Here is a 23,497-nt window from a genome sequence, read left to right as displayed (position 1 = left end):
GCACAATTATTCATTTTTGTGTACAAAACTAATTAAAAAAATATAAGCATATGCCTTCAAATCAAAAGTTTTTTAAGATCATGAGAAACATTTCAGTCAAGTGACCCCAAAATTGTGAACGGCAGTGTATATTAATTATACATACAAAACAAAAGGTGTACCATTAATGAAAGCATACAGTGCACAAGCAATTGTGATAATCGTTCTAAATATTTAAGCATTTTACAATCTGACATTTTTAATGAGCAAGGTGTAATTAAAAATAACTGGTACTCTGGAAGAAAATGGCTTATTTAGGGAACCAACAGCAAAGAGAAAAGCTTTTTGATTTATATAGAAATATAAAACAATGCACAGCCTCATTTAGTTTATTTAGTCACTCTTGGCAAGCTGTATGGCTCTGATATCACATCTTTGATGTTTTTGTGCGCACAGAGACACACAAAATCTTTAACACTGTAACAGCATATTCCTGATGTGTAAAATCCTTTTGACAGGTACCTGGTCTATATTGTTAGCTGATCCTTTGGGAAATGAAGTGACATGATTGAGATTGACCTGTTACACCTGCTGCACTCACATCTGTTAAACTAGTGCATGAAAGTGCATGTTTTCTAATAGGTACAGTCAGGGGTGGCCCTGGATTTTACAAAGAAACCAATGATTTATGGGAAAAATAATAATAGTTATTTCAAAATCAACCTATTATTTCCCTTTAAGATTACTTTAATTTGAATGTTCCTCTGACCTAATCAAATCTCATTTGCCAGCTATTATTGAAGCTTTTACCCTCTGTCGTATAACAAATTAGGCATGCACTTTCCAGAAATGTGAGTATTACACACAGTAGTAAAGTTGTTTTGACCCCACCAAAAACATACATTTAGAAAATGACAACTGACAGGAGGGACACTGCTACAGCATGTACATACATGGAAAATGAGAAAGTCTTATGTGAAAATGTATTGCATTCAGTCATGGTTTTGTATGTCGGGTCTCTGAGACCCTCAAAAAAAGTAATTCATTTACTACTTCTAGTTTTCAAGAAGGTCATTTGAAGCACGTTAATATGTAAAAATTTTGATTATTATTAAAAGTTGTAAAATATCAACCTCAATACTCAATGTTAATTATGTTTTAAGCTATTTAAAGGGCCCCAAAAGAACATTAGGCTTAAAGTTAAGGACAATTGATGGATGAAAATGACAAATCATTGTTTGTTTTGCATTTAGAGTTTGTAAGAACATCTCGTAACCAGCACAAAAGTATTTCTGAAGCCTAAAGAGAAACATAATCCATTTTTTGTGCATGTTATAAAATTCACTTTGGCATTGAAATGCCACTGTCAATTAGCAAATGCCCAGCTCAGAAAGCCGTCATTCAGAAATCTATTACACCTTTCAACACTAAAACTGTCCCTTGGTAATGAGGCACTCTGACTTATAAATTAGCACCTGTAACCTGAAGACATGTAGCCCTAGTGTCTGAAAAATTACCTTGATTGTGCACAGTACCGTGGAAATGTATCTTTGCACTGAGTTTATTGCATGGTTACCTTAAGCAATTAAATCAATAAATCTTAACTGCCAAGGGGCTGGCTCAGTGCTACGGGAAAATGAAAAGCTCATATTCAGTAAATAAAGGTATTTTTGACACATTCTTTGAAGTATTATTTAGTGGAAGGTCTGGCCAAAAAAACTAAAAAAACGTTGCTATGTTGAAATGTTAATTAATTATATTAAAGGTACATTATTTTATGGCTTGAAACACAGAATCCAGGCATTCCCGCACACGAAGAAGCTCGTAAATTAATACGACAAGCCTGAGCATGCACATTTTCCCAGTGATGAATAAATAAGATGGCATTATTCATGCGCAGTACTCTGTTATATTAGATTGCGGTTCAGGCCCAGTAACCACAATCTAATATAAATGAAAATATGTCATGTATATGAATGCTGGAGTTTAATACTGTACATGCAATACACCAGCAAAGCCACTGTATCATATGGCCTATTTTTCAGTTCACTGCTGTGTCCTGGAAAATATATTTGGGTTAAGGTTAAAATGGTTAACTTTAATATACAATGGTGTATCATTTTTAAAAATGATGCCAAGGAAAAAGACATAATAATTTTTTTTTTACAGTAATTTATATATATATATATATATATGCTTATATATATGCTTAAATATATGAGGAAAATTTCAGACAACATATGACTAAACACGTTGCTAGAATGCCATGTTTGTTCAGAAGTTTAAGACACTGGCAAAAGTCAGTTTCTCTGACATTTATGACCATTTATGTGATGGAAAACCAAAATTCAGCCTTGTTTGGGTCAGAAATTCCTTGAAACCTTTTTAATTTGGCTCATACCATTTTTATTCACATTTTATTCATTTTTTAAAACAGACATTAAACATTTAAAAACAACATAACTACATCTCAATTTTGTTCATTACGTTTGACAGTTTTATTATAAAATAAACATACAATAGCCAAAAAAAGTAGAATAAAAAAATTGCTGGACTTGTGCAACACATTTGAAATACAAAGCTAACCAGGCAGAAAGGTTTTTTCTTTTTTCTTTTTTTGGATGCATATGGCATTTTAAAATGAATTCGTACAACTATACAATGTATAAATCCAAAGCATTGCAGGTTACCTGCTCTGTACAAAAAAACAAAGAAAACAAAACTTCTACAGCATGCCAGAACATTGAAATCTTCTGTCATTGTAATTAATGTGTACAGCTCTGTCCATCCTTACAGTCAGTACCATCGTAAGAAAAAGGCTATTTACTTAAAAGTAAAAATCCTGCTCTTTCTTGACGTCAAACCAACATTCTTTTAGGCAATAGGTAGCATTGAGGCATTTCTATAAAGTGAGAGTCTCACAGAAATGTTTTTGACTGGTTTAAATATGTCTTTAACATACTATATAACAATACTGACTTCTCTGAAATTGAGTATTAATCAAACCCAACTTTGATTATGACGTTAATTTGTAGAAAGAGTCATGCTGCATTAAAACTTGTAAGAAACTTTATTCTTAGCCATGACCCCCGCCCCCCACCCCACCCCACAGAAATCTGTTTTGCATATTTCATTGAAGTGAAACCTTGAAAATTGACTTAAATAACAGTTAAATGGCTGCCTTTCTAAATCCGCAAGGAACGGAAATGCTATCATTTCCTATAAGGCTCACTCAAGATGAACTGCTCTTTGGGACTTTGCTCCAATTTCAGTTTTAGATTTGCTCACGTCATTTCAAATACATTATGCCACCATTGAACTTTAATACCGTACATTGCCTTTCATTTGGTTACTTTAATGGCTTCTAACAATCCACCTTAAGTAAGAAGTATTGCCTTGTTGAGTAAATACCTTTCTTGTATAAGAAATCCATTGTAGCTTCAGTCATCTATACATTCGGATTCAAAAACCAAGAACATGATTCTCCAGGTGGTAATTTAACTGAAAATGGGATTTTGTAGCAGAAAGGCTGACTCATATGCCATGATAGGAACGAGATATGTTGCTTATCTTCATAGATTCAAAGCTTTGGATGGGTAGCCTTGATGTGATTACGATCTCAAAGGGACAAATCATGGTGCACGACTCTAAACTGTACAGAGAAAGACAAACTGGACAGAACAAGACTCTAAATAACCGATCTTTGATTCTCTACAGTTTACACTGGTAACAAGGCATTTGCAACAAGGTATTTATAAAGGAAATCTCTGATGAAGTTAGAAACTGACTTTGTAACGAGTGCAATTAAATAAATACAATGACATTATTGTCCACAGACAGTAGACAAGTTTTACTCAAAAATATGAATACGGTGCAATGATATAACCAGAGAAGTGCTCACATTTAATACAAGTCCTTTTTATGCATTGTGTTCCATAGTGACATTGCCAGTTCTTTTAAATGTACCGTGGTAAATAGCGTCTGTTAATCAGCGTGGGAATTGAAAGATCTTTAATTGACTGACATGATATGTTTTTTTGTTTCAGTAACAAAGTCTTATTTGCATGTTTAATTTGCAGAGCAAATAGAATGCTTCCAGCTGAGCCTACTTTAATTGGAGATTGTTCTTCCTGATAGGGTATTTTCATGGTAGTACAGCTCATTGAGAAGCACAAAGAATCAAAGGGATTTAAGCTACCTCAAAAAGACAGCAGGGTAAATGCTAAATACATTTTCATTCACATTTAAAAACCACCTACAAGCTTTGTCAATAGCAGAGGTCAGAATGGTATGGCAGCAAATGTAAATGTTAAAAACACTGTAAACATGTCTTTGCAAATGCACTAGTTGTGTTAATAGGCCTGAATGGCTGATGTAAGCAATATTTTTCTGAGACACCAGGTTTGATTCATGTTGTTATAGTACAATACAGTTTTTAAGTAAATGTATAGTATGTGCTGCCATATGTAATAGAGGTCAACCGATAGTGGATTTTGCCGATACTGATAAATAATGTGGTGGGTAAAACAATTAATCGGCTGATAGTTTTAAAAACAAATCTTATTCTTTACTTACTATGATGGGCCCAAATAACCAGAAAAAATGTACAATAGTATAAACAAGCCTGAAACACATCGGGGACAATTATTTTGAAATGAATAAACTATCGGCAACTATCACCATAGATTTTTGCCAGTAATGATATTTCCAACTATTTGCCAACAAGCAACTATCGGCACCGATTAATCGGTAAAACCAGTACATCAGTCTACCTCTAATATGTAATACAAATTTCTTTTTAAATAATACAAAATCTATTTCCACCCCTTGATCATATTACATGTCCCAGTATTACTTCTATGGACAACCTGATTTGTTAAATAATTTCAGCAGTGAAATAAGATTGTTGTTCTTAACTAAATCTATTGTTGTTCTTAATGCAATCTTAAAATATGTTAGATCATTTTAAGTAGTAAAAGTAAATATTTACTTGCCCTCTGTTTTGGCCCGTATTTGACTCACACACAATGCCCTTTATAATTAAAGCATTACTTCCAATTAAACATCAGCTTTCCCTGAATATGCCAATACTAGCTTATGCAATTTAAAATTTGGCATAAATATTGTGTTATTGCATTTTAACATCCACACAAGGGATAAGCCATTTTAATGATTGGATCAATGTTTCCACCTCTGATCTGTACATTGTACAAAACCAATTTCTAGCAACACAATCACATAGACCAGAATTTGTTCAAATGTAGTCTATTAATAGTTTTTAGAAACAAGTAAATGAAATGTGTAATGGTATTGCACCAAATTTATTTTTCCACTTGCTCTTTCAACATATCACCCTTTATTTTCAAGTCAAAAATAGCTTGTATATAGTCAGAAAAAGGCTCCAGAAAGCATATCTGTTTTGTTTTTCATTTCAAGACAAACGGGAGGTGCATCTAATAGGCAGAACAGGTTGTTTACTTCACTGCTAGAGCTAGTCAGTGCTGCTTGTTTCTGATGAAATGCCAGAGGGGCACAGATTTCTTTGCCAGACTGGCATAACTCAAACAAGCACGGCAGCAGATGCCGGAAAAGCAACACAAATTAAAAACTGACTCCATACAAGTAAGATAACAGCTGGTAATATTGTAGTGGGAAGGATAATTAGATTTTTGCATAAAGATACTTTTTGCCATTGGATCGAAGTAAGTTAAAAATGGCTTCCAAAAAAACTTTTGCTTTATGCTAAATTTGTGTATAAGTTACTTTTTTGTATATTACTCTATGTATTATGTGTTGCTAGTTATGATTGGTGTGCTACAGTGTTTAGTTCAGTAAGCACTTCTTGCTATGTTATGAGAAAATTGTCTGGAAACAACCATAATGAAGAACGCATATAGAAAATCAGCTGTACAATATGTTAAGATTTTAAATTGATGTAATTCACTTTTCAGTCATTTTCTATCATCATCAGAGCAGAAAAATAGACTTGTCACAAAGTTGAACGTTAAAGCCAATATAGATTCCACAAACGCCTTTTTACAAAATAAAATAAATAAACAGTCATGTTATGAAAACAGAAAAATTGGATATACCAATATGGTATGGAAAATCATTCAGATCCATTGTCATTCTTAAATATAGACTCTTAATACATTTCCATTAGATACGCAGGCACTTTTGAATAATCTTTGTGAAATGTCTATTTCACGCATACATCCCTGCTGTCTCTCGCTCACATACTGACATTCACATGATAGATTGACACATATATGAAGCTATATAATACACGGCCATTGTAAATCTGCTACACGCATGCACGCACACACATTCTCATATACCTACATGTATGAACAGACCAGCAAGGAGAAAATGCTTGTATCTTGCCGATAGGTTATCAACAATTTCTCATATTTAACATTAAATGTATCAGTAAAGAGTTTATGCATGGAAAACTCTCTTTTGAATAAAAATGGCTTGTGATTTCATCACAATATTCAATCGCATAGGTCAAAAAATGTTGACCTCTTTTGTTCAGGAGTTTCTCTGGACATAGAAAAATGTAGTTATGAGTTTGAAGTACAATAATTAATAAACTCTCTATAGATAACAATGTTAATGTTAAACACTACCAATACAGCACTAAAGATGCTGAAATAAAAAAAATTTAAAAAAATAAAATCAAATAAAAACCAAATCAAATTTACAAAACACATTGATTCCTCATAGTGCTCATGACATAGTTCTCTCAGTTCTACCGACTACCTCTTTGCATTAACATGCAAGATTGAACAAACACCAAACAGTTAAAGTAGCTGTCATATACAACACAGTCATTATGGTACATATTGGAAAACAAAATCTTTAAGATACTCAGATACCCTCTAGCAGAGATATCAATCTGTCATATGTGCATATGTATAAGTTAATTGCACAGGGAAATCTCCCATCAGCTACTGCAAACTTGAGATTGTGCTCAGAGAATGCAGCTTTGGAGTGATGCCAACAAGACTATCATACTTCTCACACTGATACCAGCTGTCATAGTGCTGTAAAATAGAAAGACAGTGACATTTGAGAAAATGCTATACCTTTGACTACCATAACCGTCCCTTACAGTCATTACAAAAGCCTTGACAGATTAGCAGAATTTCAAATGGATACATATGGATCTGGAGAACGGTTGAATATATGCCACTGAGATGAGTATGAGCTCTAAATAACTCATTTAATCTGCTTTAAAATGTACCCTCATTTCCGAGCATCTCAATCGTGCAAGGCAAAGGCACAAAACATATTCTACACAAGCACATAAAAGTACACAAGCTTGAGTAATGAGTTGGTGTGTTCCGAAATGTGTGCGCAATTCATAATGCAACCAACGCAAGTATGCGTTGTTTAATGCCACAAACATCTACCCCCTTGAGTGCTGGGAGACTAAGAGGGATCGCAAAACTAGTCTAATAGGTTTTTGGGAATACCTATAATCAAATAAAGTCACTTTAAACAGCACTATTCACAATATTACATAAGTAACCAAATCATTGTGAATATATGGTGAATATTTGTTAGTCTATATGTGTCTGCCTTATTCTCGACTTCTATTTTAAAGAAGGTTTGTGGGAAAGGTTTGTGGGAAAGAAAGGCTATTCCATATTGAAGAGCGCATCTAAACACATTCAGCAGGAGACGCAGATATAAGCACGGAGTCAGTGTGCAACAACGAAAGACAATGGGGTAGCGCATGTTGATGGGATAACTGTCAATTTGATTTGTTCAATTTAAAAAAGAGCTGCGTTTTTGTGCTTGCGTGACGTATGTTCTGGCCTAACTTGCCTTACATAGCAAATTTGATTTGCCTGGTGTCTAGCCCACAACTCAGATGCAACTAGCTGAGTTGCTTGACAACTTTGTTAACTAACCCACTGCTACCATTGCAGATTCTGTCCTTGTAACAGATGCACAAGTTTGGACTCTCTTAAAACTACATGATGATGCAACACCGCTCCTTCCTTCCAGGTCCACCAGTCTGTGACATTCTGCATCAGATCGCAAGATGTTCCTGATGCATTCCTTACAGGAATCAAAGCTGGTACCAGGACACAGCACCCTCTCGGGTATAACTCACAGTTCTTAGGCTTGCTATTGGTTAACTGCCGACGCCCCTCAGGGTTCCAGAGGGTTGGAGATGGCAAAGATGGTGGAGGTAGTGATGATCGGTGGGGAAGAGGGTGTGAGAGAGAAGAATAGAGAGAGAGAGAGAGAGAGAGAGAGAGAGAGAGAGAGAGAGAGACGGAGCACAGTGGAAGTGCCAGCACTATAACAAATGGGCCTCCAGCCGAAGCCAGTGCAATCCTTGGCGTATGTAGCGTACCAGTTCTGTCATACTGCTGTGCTGCGTCAACATTTCCATTACTGAGTCCAGCTCCTGAAAGAACTCTGTCAAAACCAATGAGATGTAGAAGAGAGAAAGAGAAATACAGAGACTTTGTGAACATAGGAGTTACATAGGAGGCTCTTGGGTTGCACTGAAAATCTATTGTTTTAAGTTTAGACTGAAGATAATTGACTTAAGTATCTGATGACATCACTGACACCTTCTAATGACTGTGGTAATTAAAAAAAAGGATGAATATAGAGTCATGTACACACCCCAGGAACCTACATTACAGCTGATATAGTAATAATTATCCAATCTTGCTATCATTCTGACCAAAGCTTGTGCCCAAACAATTTCAAACTGCATCCAGTTCAAGGAAAGGCACAGAGGAGGGAAATTTGAGAGAGGTGGAGGAGACCGCATGCAACATGCTGGGCCTCTGAGTGTTTTAATTAACCTTCTCCAGAGGAAACAACAAGCCACATTACATCTCAAATGCAATTAGCATAGTGGCTTTTCAATTTCTCTGGTGGTCCGTATCAAATGTTGAGTCAGTGCTAAATGCTGCAAGTGCAAAATAGGTATTTCTTATATAATACAGACATATATGACAGAGAAGATGAATGATATTTATCTGCAAGTGGGAGAATTTCTTAAACCAATTCTTCACTTCACTGCTTGTTTAAAATGACTGTTTTGTTATGCAAGATATAACAGCCCAAAAATGTAGGTGGATAAGTAATTTTGTCTCTTTAGAAGGGCTGGGCAATATAGCTAAATAAATCTAGATTTTTTGAAGATATGTTATATTTGTCTTGATATTTATTAAATGACTACAGGGGTGATTGTTTTTAAACAGATGACAGATGATCATCCAAAAAGCCACGTTAGCCAAGTATATTCCAAATTCATGTAAGAAATATATAAAAATATATAAAATATAATAAAAAAACTAGACAAATACAATCAAAGCATGTCTTCCATACTATTTAACATTAAATAAACACAAGAAAGGATGATATTTCATAATTTTCTTTTATATACACAAATAAAACAATAAAGAATTATACACATTTCCTTCATTCTGTATAGTTTAACTTAAAAAATGTTATTCATCTGTGTAATTTTTGCGTGATATTGGAAAAACAAAGATTTTAGTAAGTTTGAACTGAAATAAATCTAACTAAGCAACTCTATTACTCATTAGTTCAAGAGACTCCATTAAAGCATTTGTCTTATTGGAATATTCCAGGTACAATACAAGTTAAGCTCAATCGACAGCAATTGTGGTACAATATTGATTACCACAAAAATGTACTTTTACTCATCCCTCTAAAAAAATAAAAGCAAAACTCTGGATTACTGTGAGGCACTTACAATGGAAGTGAATGGGGGCTAATTTACCAACGTTAAAATACTCTCCATTTCAAAAGTATAGCCACAAGACATGAAAGATATGCGTGTTAACATGATTTTAGTGTGATAAAATCACTTATTAACCTTTTCTGTGTTAAGTTATAGCCAGTTTTACAACTTCGTTTCCATGATGATGTAATGTCAAAAAAACCTAAAACGCTAAAATGACTGTAAAATGATGATTTAAACGGCTTTACAGCTCAAATAATACGCAAGTTAACAGAAGAATTTATGTTTTTTAATTTTTTAAGTGCTTTTTTAAAATTACAAGCTTCACATTTATTTAAAGCCTCCAGAAGTTGGCCCATTCACTTCAATTGTAAGTGCCTCACTGTAACCTCGATTTTTGCTATTTATTTATTTTTTTAAGAAAAGGAGTGACAAGTCTAAATAAATTTTTGTGGTAATCAACATTAAACTGTGATATTTACAGTGTTGCAGAATTGTATATCAACAGCTCAATCCCTGGCAATATATCATGAATATTCAATATATCACTCAGTTCTACTGTTTACTTCCACTCTAAGGCCTCTAGTGGCCTCAAAACGATCAATTTGATTGGTAACATTTGAAAAAAGGAGGGTCTACATACTGTACAGTGTTCCAACCTTAAATAGCTAAAAAGATAATACTGACACCATCTTACCTTGACTTTCTTGGGCCAGCTTATCAGCGGTTTCCCAGTGTTCGTAGCAGCGCAGGATGTTGTTGGTGATGTTGACGTGACTGGCTGCCATGTGGTGGATGCGTTGGGGAATGGCCACACTTCCAGAGGCAGATGAGGAAGAGGACGAGCCCATCACTCCAGCACTGCTGCTGACGGAACTGACGGGGGATGGACTTAGGGACATGGGAGACGGGGTACCAGTACTCCTGGATGGAGACAGATGAGGAATTCAAATCAGCTCATGAATAAAGCAGTTCAGTATATGGATATGGCAACAGCTTAATGACTACAGACCCGTCGCCCTGAAGTCCATGGTCATGAAATCATTTGAGAGACTGCTGTTGGCCCACCTAAAGGACATCACCTGACCCTTTCTAGACCCCCTTCCAATTTGCTTTAGAGCAAACAGGTCTGTGGAGTATGCAGTCAACATGGGACTGCATCATATCCTACAACATTTTGACCAACCAGGGACATATGCAAGGATCCTTTTTGTGGACTTCAGATCAGCTTTCAACACCATCATCCCAGCTATTCTCCAGACTAAATTGCACCAACTCTCTGTTCCCACGTCCATCTGTCAGTGGATTACCAGCTTTCTGACAGACAGGCAGCAGCTAGTGAGACAAGGGAAATTCACTTCCAGCACCTGTACAATCAGCACAGGTGCCCCACAGGGATGCATGCTCTCCCAACTACTCTTCTCCCTTTATACAAATGATTACACCACCAAAGACCCATCTGTCAAGCTCCTGAAGTTTGCAGACAACACCAGTATCATCAGCCTCATCAGCCTAATCCAAGATGACGATGAGCCTATACAGAAGGGAGGTTGAACAGCTGGCTGTCTGGTGCAGTCAAAACAACCTGGAGCTGAACATGCTCAAAATCATGGAGATAATTGTGGACTTTAAGAGGAACACACTAACACTGACCCCCTCACTAATCTAAACAGCACGGTGACAGCAGTGGAGTAATTCAGGTTCCTGGGCACTTCCATCTCACAGGACATGAAATGGGAGACCCACATTGACTACATTGTGAAAAAGGCCCAGCAGAGGTTGTACTTCCTTTGCCATTTGAGGAAGTTCAACCTGCCACAGGTGCTGCTCAGCAGACATCGAGTCTGACCTCTGCACTTCAGTAACTGTCTGGTTTGGTGCAGCTACGAAATAAGATATCAGAAGACTACAGAGGACAGTTCGGACTGCTGAGAGGATTATTGGTTGCCACCTGCCCTCCCTTCAAGAACTATACACTTCCAGAGTGAGGAAAAAGGCTGGAAAAATCACTCTTGACCACACTTACCCTGTCCACTACCTTTTTGAACTCTTGTCTTCTGGCTGATGCTACAGAGCTCTGAGCACCAGAACCGTCAGGCACAAGAACAGTTTTTTCCCTCAGGCTATCCATCTCATGAACAGTTAAAACTGCCCCATTAAGCAAAGATTATGTGCAATTCACAGTTTAGTCTTTTATATTGTGTATTCTATATATACTTTATTTTCTGTTCAATTTTTCTTCTTATTCTATTTCTATTTATTATTATTTGTATTAATTTTTTTACTTATTTTTTTTACTTATTATCTCGGTTTTGTTGCTGTATTGTATTGTTTTGCACTGGAAGCCCCTGCCACCAAGATGTGTATGTGTCCTTATATTTGTAAGCATACCTGGCAATAAAGCTGATTCTGATTATTAAGTATTAGATTGACTTCCTAGCCCCACCCTAAGTGAAATCTTCAAAATCCAGCTCCACATAGCAGTATATTTAGCATCAAATATATTCTGATTGGTGGTGATTTTGTTGTATCACAGTTATAATCACATAATAATTACTTGACATTTGAAACTTATCACATGAATACCACTTGAATGTTCAGCATTGTTATATTTAAGTTTATGTATACGTTCAGTACAATATTCTAACATTTAGATTATCAGTAAAGGTTGTGTGTGGTAATATGTCAAAGACCAAAGAGACTTAAACAAAGCCCTTTTGCTTCATGTTTACCCAACAACTCTTTTTTTCAATTTTGTAATCTGTACAGTACATTATCAACAATAACCTGTAGCCTTCCTGCTGCAAAATCACAGACACTGTTTCCCCTCCAGACATCTATCAGCACATATAGTTTTTAGCCTCTTTAGTGCTACAACCAAATCTGGCTCTATGGTCTGTAATCCACTGATAAATGAAAATGCACTCAACTCTCGCTGGCTAAATTATGCACCCTGTCAAAAGCAAGGCCCATTCTTAGTGGGTTTCAGGGCTTTGCAAAAATAAACTCCAGTAAAGGGAGGAGACCACAGTAAAAAAGGCGAATAAGATTCATGATGGTAAAGGATGAGGTTGAGGATAGATGTGTTGATTGCAGCTTCTGTACTACAGGTATGGGTGGAATAGAACAGTGATTCCCAACCAGGGAACTTGGGCAGGTTCGAGGGGGTACTTGGAAAGATTTCGATTTGAGAGTTGTTTATTTATCATTTTGGGTTTACTGGGTGTTGAAATGTTTAAGATGAGGCCCAGATTGCCTTATGGTACATACAGATCAATTCAGAAGTTTACATACACCTTAGCCAAATATATTTCAACTCAGTTTTTCAATATTCCTGACATTTAATCGTTCCCTGTTTTAGGTCAGTTAGGATCACTACTTTATTTTAAAAATGTGAAATGTCAGAATAATAGTAGAGAGAATTATTTATTTCAGCTTTTATTTCTTTCATCACAATTCCAGTGGGTCAGAAGTTTACATACACCTTGTTAGTATTTGGTAGCTTTAACTTCAAATTATTTAACTTGGATCAAACATTTTGGGTAGACTTCCACAAGCTTCTCACAATAAGTTGCTGGAATTTTGACCCAATTGTGATCGAGCTTTAACATCCTGGCTGATGTCTTGAGATGTTGCTTCAATATGTAATCAGTACACATCCTATCAGAAGCTAGTTGGCTAATTGTCTAAAGGCTTTACATAATTTTCTGGAATTGTTGAAGCTGCTTAAAGGCACAGTTAACTTAGTGTATGTAAACTTCGGACCCACTGGTATTGTGATATAGTCAATTAAAAGTGAAACAATCTGCTAACAATTGTTGGAAAAATTACTCGTGTCATGTACAATTAGATGTCCTAAACGACTTTCCAAAACTATAGTTCGCGTATATAACAAAATAATATGTACAAGTTATTATAAAGTAACAAACAATTATTCTGTATTTCTCAGTCTGCTTTAAAATACATGGGGTATTTAAACACTAAACTCAAAACAAATCTGCAATAATAAAATAATACACAGGGCGGCTGTAGCACAGGTGGTAGAATGGGTTGGCCACTAATCACAGAGTTGGCAGTTTGATTCCTGGTCCACATGACTCCACATGCCGAAGTGCCCTTGGGCAAGACACTGAGTGCAGACCATTTAACATATACAGTAATAATAACATTACTCAAATATTAAATACTTAGTCTTCCATATGTAACCAACACTATGTGGATGTTTTTTGTTTTTATACCACAAAGTAAATAATTCGTTATAATGTCCATGGCTTAATTTTAAATTTTGTTTGTCAGGTCAAATAGTTTTATTATTGTGTGGCCTACATATCATTTTACATATTATTATGTCATTGTTACATAAAACATATTATTATGACTTAAAAGCATAAAATAAAATGTAAATTAAATGATGACTATAAAGTAGAAATGATGACATAAAATATTAAGGCTGTCAATTGATTAAAACCCACTAATGATAAATGAATAATTAATGTAATTATTTTAGTCCCTTTCCATTTCGGAAATAAAACAAAATAAGTCGATATGCAATAACATGGTAAATGTGAATCTGAAAACAAATCTACAGTAATTAAATAATATAACATGACCCATATTTTAAGGATTTTGTCTTCCATATATAATAATTTTGCAGATGTTTTTACCACAAATTAAATCATTACACATAAATAATGGCCGTTGTAATATTATGTGATAATTAAAGTTATATCCATTATAATAAGAGATAAAAGGAACATATTTATTGTTTGTTGTTGATAAAATACTTGAGCCTTATTAATGGAGCTGGTTGGGAAATACTGGAATAGAAGAATGCTATTGCTAACATAAAACCTATAGGGGCCAGGCCGGTGAGGCTAATTGCTTTTGACAGGCGGGTTGGCAGTCGAAAATTGGGCAAAAGTATTGTCCAGCTAGTGGCCAAATCAGAAACACACATGCACGCACACACACACTAAGTAAAACACAGCGCCTCTCACACTAGACTGCCCCATTGACACACTGTTGCCATGGAGCTGACATGAAAGGGACGCTGTTTTCCTAAAGTTCACCTCTCCATGTCTTTTCATTGATACCAAGCAACCATTACTGAAATTTCATATCTCACACTCTAGTTCTTTCTTACTTGACAGCTAGAGAAAAATTAAAGAGAAAGTTAACCCAAAATTAAAATTCAGTAATCATTTAATTCCAATCCTGTTTGATTTTCTTTATTCTGTACAACACAAAAGGCACATTTTTACAGAATATCCGGGCCACTACTTTCCATATAATAAAGTTAATGATGATTAGGGCTGTCAAGTTCCAAAATGACACAAAGCACCTTAAAGGTATCACAAAAGCAGTCCATATGACTCATGCATTATATTTTCACGTTTTTTGAAGTCATATGATAGTTATATGTGAGGAACAGACTGAAATTGAATTAGACCGTTTAAATTGTATCAACCATTGAAAGATTGAAAAAAATATTTCTTCACAAATTGGAAATTGTGAATGATTCATTAACTATATCATGAACCCCCATAATTGCGTCTAATGACAAATTTTGGTCTATTCCTCAAACAAAGCTACTGCATGGCTTCAGTAGACTCAGAATATAATGCACATGTTGTAGCATTCACCTGTGGTGGCTCAGTGGTTGAGGCTCAGGGTTACTGAACAGAAGGTTGGGTGTTCAAGCCCCAGCACCACCAAGATGCCACTGTTGGGCCCTTGAGCAAGGCCCTTAACCCTATCTGCTCCAGGGGTGCCGTGTCATGGCTGACCCTGCACTCTGACCCCAGCTTAGCTGGGATATGTGAAAACTAATACATTTCACTGTGTATATATATGCAAAAAATACACTGTGTGTATAATGTGTGACCAAAAATAAAGGATTCTATTCTATTATGTAGAAAAGAGTGACCAGGAAAATCTTCAAAAATATAACTCTTGTGTCCTATGTAAGAAAGAATGTCAAACAGGTTTGGAACATCATGTGGGTGCGTAAATGATGACATACCGAAATTCTCTTTTTTAGATTAACTATCCCAGTAAAGAGGGGTGTTCTGAAGCAAGATGGAATCTTTTCATAAGCAGGCATAAGCATAAATCTAAATGGATGAGAAGAAGAAAATGAACATACTTTCCATTGGCTCCCCACGGCGAAGGTGCTTGGGAACTTTTTGCAGAATTCTGGAAGAAAAAAATAAATGAACATAGAGATCATTATTCATTCAAAAACAGCATATATTCGCCAACAGCAAATAGCTGCATCTGATGAAAATGTTCAAACACTATTAATCATAATGAGCCTACAATTTAACAATGTACACATAAGTGATGGTACTAATTTGGACACTAACCAAAATAATTAATTGCATTAAATAATTGCATGCAAATTTAATGAGAACATGCTATTCAAACAAATATGAAGTCAATTTAGATGAGCCGAAGACTAGCAGCATTTCTCATTTGTGCTGAATGTAAAATGAAGACTGGAGTCTTACCTTGAAATACTCCAATAGTGAGCGTGAATACTTCATTGCATGATCTTTCTTCAGTTTGAACATTCGCAAGTACAGAAGTGACAAACAGCGATTGCTAATAAAAGAAAAACAATCATTATGGTTCAATCAAGGCCCAGTTAATGTATATTAATATTAAAAGATGCAGCTAAAACTATTAACGTAGCATCATAAGTTTTCATAAGGCAATAAACAGCGACTGCCAAATAGTATTTGAGCACTTAAGCCACACTTAAATGAATTTAATTGCATTAGATATCAATATATCAAACCAAGTGGCATCTGCAAACAAATTATGTGACATTTTCTCAGAACTAAATTATTTTATTTTTGGCCATTTCCCACAATTGCTTTAAATGTTCACTAAAACTTGAAATGTGCCTGGTTTGATATTTTGTAAGCTAAGCAATAAATTTCATACATTTAAAGTGCAGTTTAAGTGTCAAAATAATTTATGCCTTGTTAACAACAAGATCAACAACAACACTATAATCATAACAAGCCATCACAACTATGCATCAATATGAACACTGGGGAAAACGCAGCCAGTCTCATGGGGTGATTGACCTTTCAACAGTATGCTTGCGAGACACCAGATGCTTTGGACATATGCTCTGCCCCATGAAACCAAAACTAGCTTCCCCACATTTCTGACGCAACCTGACCACTGAAGTCATTTTAATATATAAACATTGTCTGCCCATTATAGAAACCGGGTCAGGGTCTTTTTTGACATTTGTTGACATGTCTTCAATTGGGTATGAAACATGTCCCTTTATCAGAGGTCCAAATGTAAAGGTTATACTGGCCTAATATCTGAAGTCAGAAAATGAACAGGTTTTAGCAGCTCTCTTAAATGTATTTAACATCAACAAAACTGCATTATGTCATCAACCCAGGTTCATAAATCATAAATGCGGCAGTCTTTGAAAATTCCTTTCGGCTGCTAGATGGCTTTCATTAACAAGCCAGATAGACTGGCAGCTGAAATCCAATCTGCGCTGATGATTGTCATCCCGCTATAAGCGCAAAACTAACCTTGACATTCAAAATAAACAAGCGGCGGCGTGACAGACAGGCAGAGACGGGCAGCTTTTATCTGGGCGAGAATATGTTTCCACCGTCACCATGTGGAAATCTTTCATTATCCCGTAATAGCTTAATGAAATACAGGAATAATGATCCACTCTAAGCTGATTAAGTGCTTTAGCAGTGTTTTAAAGCTTCCTCCCAGATACGGATGATTGTCGACGAGTGATGGCTGAGAGGAGATTTAACCGGCTGCTAGAGCAAAGAGCTGGATTTAGCTTTTGATGGTTTTGGGGGAATAGTGGTGAAGTTTTATATACCACCCTTGATGCCTTTGTAGATTGGCCTAGTGTGTACTGCATTTCTTAGAAATAACCACATCAGTTGGGTTATCTAAGTAAATCATGGCAGAAGGCAACACTTGTTCAGATTCATTCTCCATACATGTTGTGTTGTATTAGCACAGTAAATGCAAATTAAGTCTTGAAAGTCAAATTCCCTAAAAGACACACTGCACTAGTCTCACGGAATCAGTTGATGTGTAATTGGTATAAAGTCTGGCCCACATTGCAGACAATTCTGGCTAAGATCCACCACTTTAGGTCCAAACATAACGCAAGAAAGGGAGAGCAGATGCTTCTAGTTACACAAGGTCGATTTCCTGCATTTTTGCATTCTAGAATGTGTTTGTAATTCATAACAAATGCACACTGCATTCTCAATGTTGCTGTAAGGTGTGCTATAGTGGACATGGAAGAGCAATAGTTTGAAGAGAATATTGCTGATCAGGTCAATTAAAATCAACATAGTTATAGCAGTTTACAGTACTATACGAAATATAAATGTTAGACTCCCAAACATTACTTTTGCAAATAGAAAAGATTAGAATAGAAGAACAGGGAGCCCTGCAACAGATGTCATGACCCCACAAAGCCCCCCCACTGAACATTGTGTCAGTCTGAGATTACATAAAGAGACCGAAGCAATTGAGACAGCCGAAATAGAAGAACTGTGGCGAATTCTCCAAGAAGCTTGGAACATCCTATCTGCCAACAACCAAGAACAACTGCGTCCAGGTGTACCTAGGAGAATCGGTGCTGTTTTAAAAGCAAAGGTGGTCACACCAAATATTGTTTTAGCTTTTTTATCTTTACTGGACTTTAAAGGAAAACTATTTATGTCATTATTATTGAAGACATCCTCACTATGCAACATGTTTCACAAGTGCCTAAAAATTTTACACACACATTGTAATGGCACAGACTTTTGGAGGTTCTCTCTCACCCTCTTGAGTACTCAGGTTTGTTACCACCACAGTATCACGTTAAGCCTGTTCAAGCGGACAGTGCATTATTTGTCAAACTTAAACGGCTAGTTCACCCAAAAATACAAATCTCACATCATGATATCCCAGGTGTGTATAAACCCATTTGAAGAAAAATATCTTAGCTTAGTAGGTCCTAAAAATGCAAGTGGATGGTGATCTGACTTTTGAAACTTCAAAAAGAACAGATAGTCAGCATAAACGTCATCCATATGACTCCAGCTGTTAAATTAACGTCTTCTCAAGTGACACGGTTGCTTTTGTTGCGAAAAAATAAATAAATATTTGAGTACTTTTAAACTATTAACAATTGCTTCCGGTCAGCAGCGGTATGCACGTGTGACGTAATCATGTTGGCACATGAGACACGAGACCCGGAAGAGAAGCGCTGTTTACAACCGAGTAGGAGGAATGCTGAACAGAAGCTTTGTTGGTTTTGATTTAGATCTGTATTTGTATCTGTTTCTTTACTCACAATGGTGTGTTTGTGTGCTTATCCTGGATGTCTCAACCGAGAGAAGAACGTGAGATTACGGCCGTAACATGGCAACGTGAATACGCTACACGAGAGACCATGTGAACTCTGCCCTCTCTTAAAGCTTACAGGAAGCGATGATTTAGTCACAAAATACTGAAATATTGATATTTTCTGTACCAAAAACGATCATATGGATGAAATGTATGCTGACTGTCTGTGATTTTTGGAGCTACAAATGTCAGATCACCATCCACTTGCATTTAAAGGACCTACTGAGCTGAGATATCTTTCTATATTTCTTCAAATGTGTTCTGCTGAAGAAAGAAAGTCATACACACCTGGGATATCATGAGGATGAGTAAATTATTAATTTTAATTTTTGGGTGAACTTTAGTTAACTTGCGTAAACTATAAATCTGACATAACGCTGGTCGCTGTCACTCATGCTGATTTAAATCACCAACTCTCTTTGAAAATGAATGACTTCAGGTCCCTTTGTTGCTGCATATCACTGTCTTTGTGAACACCTAACACTGAACTGCAAGAATTCTATCAAATCAAATATGGATGATGCTGATGATGAGGCATCTGTTCAGACAAACTTACCACAGTACAGCAAGCTTCTTCTCTGCTATTGTGGCGGAATGACTGGTGAAGTTCTTTAATCTCATCGCGTACCTGGAAGTACACAAGATAGACAGAAAAATGTTAGCCTATGTTATGTTAATAATTCTGCTTATTATTGGGCCTATGTAGCTCATGGCATTATTAAAACTTTTCTGTTTGATTTTTAAGGACGTTTTTGCTTACTGTTACTTAATTTTCATACTTTGGTCACCAATTGATGTCTAATGTAAAATCTAGGACCTGAAGCAAAAACCAGTTGAGAACAACCGGTCAAAGCGACTAATCACAATTCTCATTGACACCATCCCTGCATTCCAAATAGGATGAATTATGCCTCTGGGGGGCACTTCAAAGGGAGAACAATCATGATAGTCATGCTGTAAGATGGCTTCAAACTGAATTTCCAATAAAAATTATTTAAAAGGTGAGTTTCCAATGCCCCACACTGTTCACCCTGCAATGCTCTTGAAGTGGAAGGATAAAGTCTTCAAAGGGAATTGGGCATAGGGATGACCACTTATGAATGAAACACACTCCATATTTCAATCAGCAAAGGCCAAGTTTCAGAACACAGCAAGGAATTTCAAGGCCCATCTATATTCATTGCATCTGATGCCAATAAAATGGTGTCTCTTACTGGTAAGAACTGCTCGGTATTTCATCTTTTGAATTTCAATTATAAAACGAACAAAGGTCCTCCATGAGGGAGGGATACTCACCTGATGAGCTCTACAGTTTCTGAGTACATTGTGTAGGGGGACTTGGCCTCTAATGGGTCTCGTTCCATGGCGTTGCCGCATTCGATGAACGAGAGTGCGCCATCGGCGTAATTCACAGCTTTTCCAAACTTGTCCATCTGTGAAGCAATTAATTCACCAAAATAGCATTAGAGGCTGAGAGAATTATGCTAATTAAGTTCATTTTCAAAGCTTCAAAACTTTTGTAAACAGCTCATAAAGATGTTTATTAAAATAGATATAATCTTTGCGGAAAACACAACCATTTGGCAGAGGTAATTCTCAGCACTGGGCTTTTATGAAGCTCTTTGAGTCAAAGCATTATTTGGTCTAGCATCATTTATTTGCAGATGTCATTTATTTTGATATTTTTTTCCCTGATGCAATGACATTCATAGAGATTTAAGTGTATCTTAAGTGTGCAAACACTTAAGGGGCAACTGTACTTTCAACTTCATGACATGTTTATGAATCAGGACAGTTTATTTTGTGTGACAAAGAATTATGAGGGGTTGTTTTACTGTACATTTTGTCTTTTCCAAATAGCATTGCATTTTTTATCCTGACTAATCGGCACAGCCTCATAAAGGCTACCTTTAAGTCTTTAATCTCATTTCTCAAAAAACTAACTAATCAATAGTACTAAAACATTACGCCTACCCACAAAAACCTGCCTGCATCCTACTCCTCAGACAAGCACAAACAATAAGCGCACATCTCATCTCCATAGGAGTGTAAAATAGATTTACTGACCATTTGCCTCATGGCACCTCTGGAGATGAGTCCATACAAGTCGAGCGGATACCCGGGATTCATTACACGCCTGCCTCTATGCCCTTGTAACTGTGGCAATCAATTCCCTTTACTTTGTATTCATGACTAGGCCTATACATCGTCATACCGATTTATGACAGAAGGGATGTAACTTGCGATAATGGACAATGTTTCCAGATATAATTGCCTGGATCCAATTATTTGGGGGCCGGGAGTCTGTTTTGTAAATCTTGCACAAAGCTTCGGCTTTATGAATGCTAAGGGCAGACACAAGGGCTCTTTCCCGGCTAAACTGGAAAGTCTTCAATTATAAAAGGTGAGCTTTTACTCGGCTTGCTAATGGTTCTCTGTTGCACGAATGGGTTACGCATCCATATAGTTAAGAGCAGTACAGCAGAGATTTTTCATCTATTTAGCTGAGTGCTAACTTCCCATAGGAAAGAAAAATCACAAAAGATGTCTCTTTAATATCTCACTTAGACTTCAGTGAGAGCAGATGGAAAGCAAATAGAGGTTTTTGCAAACGTCTCCCTTTTTTCAGATGATTCCCCTGAGCAAATGTCACGTTTTATCTCACATGTTTCTCCTCAAGAGTGACATCTCAACAACGTCACACTCAGTGCTACATTTGCATACCAAATTTTCAGGGTGTCCACACATTTTGACCAATGTATTTGCAAGTGCTTCCAGTTGATTGTAATTACTGGATACATCCTTTTATAGAGATTGCACTCACAAAGAGCAGTTTATAATCAATTAGATATTTTTTAGTTAAGCAAAACTATGAATAATGATAATAATGATGATGAATATTATTATATATAGAGTCCCCACACATGATGACCAAAGAATTTCCATAATTTTTTTAAAACCCTGTATATACAGTAAAAAGTATATATTTATATTTATGAATCTTTTCAAGAATTTACCAAATGCAGAATTATCTTATGGTTTAATTAGTCTATTTGTGTTTTCATGTATAAAAACTTTTGTGCATGTAAAATTATTATGTAAATATCTTGAGGCTTACCAATGCATCGGCCTTGTGCTTAAGCTTCTTGGCTTCTTGCATGTAGTAATCTGCATTGTGAACACTGTAAGGATATAAAGTGCGAATTAAAGGTTAACATAAACCTGATGTACCTTGGTGTCCATGATAAAATTCATGTACATTGCATTGCACATACAGTATACAGTAAATTAATTTAAAACTGATACATCTGCAAAACATTTAAACATATACACTCCATGTCACGTTATACTATACAATCTAAATACATATGTTGATTATTCTCTAATGTTGCACATACAAGGATCACATGGCTGTTACATACATGTTATTAAATGTGAGTTTAGGTCTCCTGGGTTCAATGTGCTCCATGGACATTGCAGAAGGGTTTGACCAGAGGCCTGTGTCCGATTGGCCATTGCCATGGAAAACACTGGATGGCTTACTGTGACTATCTTCCTCCTGTAACAGGAAAGGTACAGCTCAAATAGCATCAGCATCTGTTAACTGAGTGGTGCTTGCCCATTCAAACCATACTCTCTTTGTGCCATCCATCCATCCATCCATCCATCAATCCATCCATCCAAAGACTCACAGAGTTGGTCTTGGCATGGGAGAAGGATTTGTTCTCTACTTTGCGGTGCTTGTGTGATGATGATGATGATGAGGTGGAGGCAGGTATTGTTCGGGTGGAGGGCAGTAAGCTGGGGCCAGTGGAGGTGCTTCCCTCTTGACTGATGGAACTGCATTCACTGCTCCTCCTCTGGCGGCCCACCAGCTCGTCTGACAGTGGCGACAATAGAGGCGGTAACAGCTTTTCCTTCCTCTTACGAGGCTGTTTCTTCAATGAACTTTGCAGAAGAAACAAAATAAATGTTAAAGGTCTCTGTCTGAGCACTTGAAGGACACTTCAAACCTCTACAGTGCTGACCAACAAGTCTTCTGGTGATCAAAGAGCACTTAGACAAGGAAAAAATCTGTCAGGCCAATGCAACTGAACATTGTTCAAATGTCAAACAGCATCAAGGAATACAAGAGTGAACCATTTGAAGAAACTGCAAAAGGCTTAGAAATGGATCAAGTCAATCCTAGACTGTTGTTGTATGTCCAGTTCTGGGACTTAATGTAGGGGCCGTTCACACTGAATGTGTTTTTTCTCTCTGTCTACTTATGTTGCATCTCAGCATGAAACGAAACCCTAATTAAAGAGAAAAGCTTTTCACTGTTACGTATATTATTTTATACATGTCCCCAGCCTATTATTTTGTTAA

The 23,497-nt window shown here is 36.4% G+C and overlaps 1 protein-coding gene across 1 annotated transcript in view; it reads right to left on the bottom strand.

Moving 5' to 3' along the window:
* Window positions 1–3,089: 3,089 nt before the first annotated feature.
* Window positions 3,090–23,497, bottom strand: part of LOC127663059 (AF4/FMR2 family member 2-like) — a 245,911-nt gene continuing 225,503 nt past the window's right edge. Inside the window, exons 13-21 of the mRNA XM_052154466.1 lie at window positions 22,822–23,077; window positions 22,552–22,688; window positions 22,248–22,311; window positions 20,426–20,562; window positions 19,686–19,757; window positions 16,231–16,324; window positions 15,867–15,916; window positions 10,419–10,645; window positions 3,090–8,415 (exon numbers count right to left, since the gene is read on the bottom strand). Coding sequence (XP_052010426.1) covers window positions 8,294–8,415; window positions 10,419–10,645; window positions 15,867–15,916; window positions 16,231–16,324; window positions 19,686–19,757; window positions 20,426–20,562; window positions 22,248–22,311; window positions 22,552–22,688; window positions 22,822–23,077 — 1,159 coding nt within the window. The 3' untranslated portion in view covers window positions 3,090–8,293. The remainder of the gene's footprint in view (window positions 8,416–10,418; window positions 10,646–15,866; window positions 15,917–16,230; window positions 16,325–19,685; window positions 19,758–20,425; window positions 20,563–22,247; window positions 22,312–22,551; window positions 22,689–22,821; window positions 23,078–23,497) is intronic.

This window comes from Xyrauchen texanus, chromosome 23 (assembly GCF_025860055.1).
Source record: "Xyrauchen texanus isolate HMW12.3.18 chromosome 23, RBS_HiC_50CHRs, whole genome shotgun sequence".
NCBI lineage: Eukaryota > Metazoa > Chordata > Actinopteri > Cypriniformes > Catostomidae > Xyrauchen > Xyrauchen texanus.
This window is presented reverse-complemented; position numbering and strand designations above follow the sequence as displayed.